The following is a 6,335-nucleotide window of genomic DNA, read 5'->3' as shown; positions in this document are numbered from 1 at the left end:
AAAAGCATGCACACTTGACTATTCCACTTGAAGCATTCAGATTGTTCTTTAGTTCACTTAAGAGCTAATTATGTTCAAACTTTGTACTAGTATCCCTACTAGATGTTCTAATGATCAAATCAACACTTGCGAATTCCCATAAGCTTTTATCAATTAGATCTAGTTGAATCATTCAAGTATCATTAGTACTTAGCTTCAGTTAAAGTCCCCTAAAACCCTTTGGTGATTAAAATCCCTTAAGAAAACCACACTTCACTATTTTGACTAAGGACTAATTGAAAACCAATCCAAACCAAGAACCCAATCCCTTGAAATTCCCAATTTGATTGTCTAGATCACCTAAGTGTTGAAGTACAAGTTGCTTCACTAATAAAATCCCTAAGAGAATCTACACAACTCATATAATCAAAGTAAAGTCCAAAACAAAGATAGCAAAGGATCTTTTAGCTAATTCTAACAACAAATAACAATCATCAACTCATAGATTCATCCAAACATAATCATAAACATAAAAAATGAACAATCCTTAGCTTACAAGCTTCATAATCAAGTGTACATAACAAAATCTAGCCAAGCATGGCTAGAACAAGCACAATACAAGTAATAAAAGTAGATTCAAACATAATTATGCAATAATAAAGATAAGATTGTATCAAACCCAAATTACAAATTGAAGCTAGATGAAGAAGATGAAGATGATGAAGATCAAGCCCTAGATCTTGATGTAGATGCTAAGAATTGATGAAAACTTGATGAAAACCTTAATTATTGAGCTATCAAACCCTAAATTATCGCAACCCCCAACTACTCTACTTAATTATGTGATGTTGTTATGAGAAAACCCTCATCTTATTGTATTTATACTCCGTTACAAAACTGCCCAGAATTCCAGTAGGAATGTCGTTCCTCTTTCAGGAACGCCGTTCTGGTGCCCGTTCAAATGGAACGTCGTTCTGAATAATAAGAACGCCGTTCCTAATTCAGCCTCTAAATGCTCAAATTTACTGTTTCCATTTTCTTCAATTCCTTTGTAATGGGAAGTCGTTCTTGGATTGGATTTCTCCAGGTGGAACGTCGTTCTAGGAGTTGGAACACTGTTCTTTAAAGTGGAACACCGTTCTGGATTACAGGAACGTTGTTCTTAGGCCATTTTCAGCAGTTTACAGTTTTCTTGATCTTTTTTTCACACACTTTGGTCAATTTTACACCAAATTCATAACCAAAACTGCAGTAGTACTCAGAATGCGACTAAACCCAATTTCTTCACTTTTAAAGCACAATGGACATAAAAACCGAGTAGAACAAGGTAGATATTGCGTGAGAAATGGTAAATGAGCAATATCAAACCCCCTACATTTAAACCTTCTTGTCCTCAAGCAATCATAACAATAAACAAGACTTGGAGAAACGCCTCAATCAAATATGAACAAGCCAATGAATATAACCAAAGTGCAAAAGTTGAACAATAAGGGATACCTCTATGAGTATTCACTTTGAAGGCTCAAATGTTCTCCAAATACGTGCACTTTTTAAGGACCAAGCATTAATCTCTTCTCCACTTCTTCTTCTTTCACAAACTAACAAAAGTTCAAACTCAATGCTTAAACAAACTTCATCTCATCAATTGGGAAATGGTTAGGTGGCAATCCTTGACCATGTCTTCAATCTAAACCTCAAAAGATATACCACTCCTCCAAATAAAGCTTCATTTCTTCAATCATCCTTTATTCAAGCCTAACTCTCATCTCCATGCTCATTAATCCACAAAAATGATTAAACAAACCAAACTTTGCTCCATAGAAAGGCTCAAAATACCAATATCCAAAAGATTTCACAATTAATATTAAATGGATCAAGAATTAAACTTTTTAGAGCAAAACTTTCTAGGAGCATTCTTCAAATCATCATAAACACAAACTTCACCTTCATTCCCTCACTCTCCTCTTCATAAGTCAAGGATTGCTGATATTGCTCGAATTACACATATTTATCCTTGCAATATCATCCTTAATTTGTTGTGTTTTGAATGGTTTAGTGATTAGAAGTGTTGGTTTGGTGCTTAAAAGATGGTTCAAGGCTAAATGAGGCAAAAAGTCCAATGTAGTGCAAAATTGACCAAGTCTTGAACCTTAGAATGAGCAAAGTTGAAATGCACTCAATGTCACCGGTAAAACTGAATCTAAGACTTGCACGGATTTTGTGAGTTAAGGAATCAATCATCGGGGTTAAGAAATGAACCAAGTGAAGTTTCAGGGTCAAATAGTCAATTCACATCTAAGAATGGCGTTCCAAAAGCCAAGAACGACGTTCCTATGTGAAGAAAATGATGATTTGGTGAACATCACAAAAATGGGGTTTCTAGGATGTTTCAGGAACGTGGTTCCATTATCTGGAACGCCGTTCCACCTTTTGGAACGCCGTTCCAGACCTATTTTCAGCCAAAAATTTAGCTCGACTATAAATACGATTTTAGGGGTTTTTGTTGAAGAGAGCTGCTTCCTTAGGTAGTTTTGGAGCCCTAAAAGGGTTCTGGTCATGATTCCATCAAGATGAAGGCTAATTTCAAGCTCCAAACTCTAAATCCATGAAGATCGAAGCTCCATCTCAATCATCAATTCTCTATTCTAGTGTTTCTTCTCCATTTTGGTAGTAGCTTTTCTCCATTTTAGTTGTAATGATGAATGATTATTATTTCTTTGATTTTGTGCTTATTTATGCAATGATTATAACTTAGATTACTTGTGTTCACTTGATTTGTAAACTTGATGCTTGGATTTTGCCCTAATCTATGAATTGGGTGTTTGAATGAGTTGATAATTATTGTGCTTGGTTGAAGATCCATTACTTTGATTGTTGAAAGCTTTACTTTGATTATATGAGTTTTCTAGCTTCTTTTAGGGGTTTGATTAGTGAAGCAACTTGTACTTCAACACCTTTGGTGATCTAGACAAATAAATTGGGGATTTCAAGGGATTGGATTCTTGGTTTGGATTGGTTTTCAATTGGATTTTATTCAACATGGTAGTGTTTGATTATCTTAAGGGATTTTGATAATTAAAGGTGTTAGTCCCTTTTAGAAGTGTCGATCGGTTTATATTTAGGGTTTATGGGTTTTGGTAGTGAAGATGTGCAAGAACTAGCATGAGAGATAATTGAGAGAATAATATTAAGATTACACACACTAGTTAACTCAACTTGTTTACAAATGGGTGTGGGAGGTTGCTTTTATACTAGCAACCTCCAATTGGTAACTTGACATGGTAAGTTACATTTACCATGGTAAACTAGCTAAAATACATTAATAAGTAAACTAACTATTACATCAATACTAACTAAAACCACATGCCATATATAATAGACAATATTCATTATCAACAATCTCCCCCTTGGCATGAGGTTTTCAAAATAGTGTTGATTGTCAACAGTCTTCCCTTTGTCAACAGTCTTTTTCTTGGTTGTCAACCATTAGTCCTTTGCATGGGGTTTTTAATAGATGTAACCCTCCATTGATCATTCTCTTGAAGTTTCTTGTGCAGCCTGCTTCTGGGCATTGATTTTGGTTTGACGCTATGAAGCTTTTGATGTTATCAGCTTTGAACACGAACTTGCACATAGGATGAACTGATTTGGGAGTGTTATGATTAATTTGTTTTGTCATCCTCTTTGGTTCCGGTGACGAGGTCTTGATCTTTGACTTTCGACCATCTTTGTGAATTGAAAATAGCTTGAAATGATCTTGTGTAAACCTCTTTTGCTCCCCCTCAAATGTTGAGTCGTCTTTTTCATGATCGTGATTGGTTTGTTTTTGACTCGTGTTTCATTCTCCCCGCATGATGAATATGGTGTACCATGTTCAGCACGTATAGCATGAATATAGCATCCGGTGTTCATTGCAAAATAGCAGAGAGAACATATATGATTATCATTAGGGAGGGAACATGTACCTGCTAAGAAGAGACAAATAGGTTAAGGTAAAAGTTTGATCCTCAGGGAAAAAAGGATCTTCAGAAACCGTTTTTGATTTTGGAAAAATCAAGCTAGTTGTTATACTAGACAGGCTTAAATCAGGCATGCTTAGTTGTTACACTAGGCAAGTTTTCTGAAACCAAAATTGTTTCCGGATTTGGAGACCTCGCCGGTATTAGTAGGTCCAAGTTTAACCTCGGTGGATGTTGAGGATGACTGGTCACCGAAGTTCCAGTCGGCATTAGCAAGCTATCCACATCCATGATTAAAGTATCATGGGACTTTTGTGCGACTATGCCGCTCTTGGTTATACCAAGTCTTCCAACTGTACCTAACACCGCATTGGTGTCGGTCGAAATTGATGTAATGTAGGAAGATGTTACATCGCGTCCTGAAGTCACTGATATGTCATGAGGTGACACATCTCTTTCAGTTATTGTACTCTCTAAGGAGTGTGTGTGGTCAGGCTTAAATGCTGACTGATCTTTAAGGTGATCATCCTTCCGGAGGTCTGATAAATCTACCTTGGTAAGCCTGGGCATTGTCATATTACCTCTCCGTTGAACTAGATAGATCTCCTTCATCAACATAAGTCTGACCTCTGGACCCTGTTTGAGGTTGAGGTCCCACCTTATAAATGCAATAAGGTGTTGATAGAGGATTTCCAGCCGATAAGCAGGGTTCCTATTCAAGGTTTTTCGAAACCCCTTCGGCAGTTCGAGACTCCAAACACTTAATTTGCATCAAGTTGTTGGGTCATTCACATTTGATACAGTCATCTAGACACATCCTCATGAGGCAGTCACTAGGACACATCCTCCATCATTACTGACATTTGAAACTTTAAACTCCCCCTTCATGGTTGCACATTTTAGCTTTGGTTTCTTGGGAGAGTTATGTGTGAAAATACGGCTTTTACACTGTTATTTGTACAAAAGTCATTTTGATGTTTAACAACACTTTGAAGTGTGTTTAACACCACATTGAGATGCGGGTTCTACACAGAAGTATGTAGAAGCCATCAGGTTTTGAAAAAATATGTTCTTTCCCCCCTCAAAATATGTTTTACTTTGTGAAAACCTATTTTGAAAAACAAATTTTGCAAATTTAGTTTTTAGAAAACCTTATTTGAAGAGCGGGTCTCACACTATAATTTATGTGAGAGCCATCTTTCTTATTTCTAATCTCCCCCTCAAAATGTGATGCACCAGATTTTGAAAAACACAATGCTCCCCTAGGCAAGTGCATCACTCCCCCTAGGCACTTACCATGTTTCTAGATGGTAGAGAAATCCACCATGGCAATTTCACCAACCAAGTATTTGAACGTGGGTTCATCTAAGGCCTTGGTAAGTAAGTCAGATAGTTGATTTTTTTGTGGGGATGAAGTATAGTTCAACATTTCCTTTCTCAACATGATCCTTTATGAAGTGGTAGCGAATATCAATGTGTTTGGTTCGAGAGTGGTGAACAGGATTGCTGGTAATAGCAATGGCACTCTGAGAGTCACAGTAGATTGGGATTTTGTGGAATTTGAATCCATAGTCAAGAAGTTGGGTTTGCATCCACAAGACTTGGGAGCAACAACTCGCGACTGCAATGTACTCAGATTCAGAAGTAGAAAGTGAGATGCAGTTTTGCTTGCGAGATGACCAACTGACTAATTTACGACCAAGGAATTGAAGTCCTCCGGAGGTGCTTTTCCGATTAACTTGGTCACCTCCATAATCAGCATCCGTGAATGTCGTGAGGTGGAATCCAGTCCCAAAGGGATACCAGAGTCCAAGGTGAGCGGTGCCCTTGAGATAGCTGAAGATTCTCATGACAGCCTTGTAGTGAGAATATCTTGGGTTAGCTTGAAATTGGGCACACAAGCATACATCAAACATGATATCGGGTCTACTTGCAGTGAGATACATCAAGGAACCTATCAAGCTTCAGTAGAGCGTTTGGTCAAACGGTTGTCCGTCCAGGTCAGCATGTAAGGAGATGTTGATTGACATTGGAGTAGGGCTTGTTTTCATTACAGGAAAGTTGAACTTTTTGAACATATCAGAGATATACTTGGATTGACTGATGAAGATCCCATTTGGGAGTTGTTTGACTTCCAAACCCAGAAAGAAATGAAGTTCTTCAAGCATGCTCATTTCGAATTTATTTTTCATGAGTTCAGAAAACTCAGAGCATAAAGCAAGGGAAGTGGAGCCGAATATGATATCATCAACATAGACTTGAATAAGCAGTATGTGTTCATTTTGTTTTCTGATGAACAAGGCCGTGTCGATGGTTCTGCGGGAGAAGCCATTTTTGAGAAGGAAGGCAGTCAAGGTTTCATACCAAGCCCTGGGTGCCTGTTTGAGTCCGTAAATG

General features: G+C 37.6%; 1 protein-coding gene across 1 annotated transcript; it reads right to left on the bottom strand.

Moving 5' to 3' along the window:
* Window positions 1-5,323: 5,323 nt before the first annotated feature.
* LOC139842189 (secreted RxLR effector protein 161-like) lies at window positions 5,324-5,884 on the bottom strand. The gene has a single exon (XM_071832359.1). It carries the CDS (start codon window positions 5,882-5,884, stop codon window positions 5,324-5,326), a length of 561 nt encoding a protein of 186 aa, XP_071688460.1.
* Between the last annotated feature and the right edge of the window lie 451 nt (window positions 5,885-6,335).

Source organism: Rutidosis leptorrhynchoides, chromosome 4, assembly GCF_046630445.1.
Source record: "Rutidosis leptorrhynchoides isolate AG116_Rl617_1_P2 chromosome 4, CSIRO_AGI_Rlap_v1, whole genome shotgun sequence".
In the NCBI taxonomy this organism is placed as follows: Eukaryota; Viridiplantae; Streptophyta; class Magnoliopsida; order Asterales; family Asteraceae; genus Rutidosis; species Rutidosis leptorrhynchoides.
Note: the sequence above shows the minus strand (reverse complement) of the source record. Positions and strands in the feature narration are given on the sequence as shown.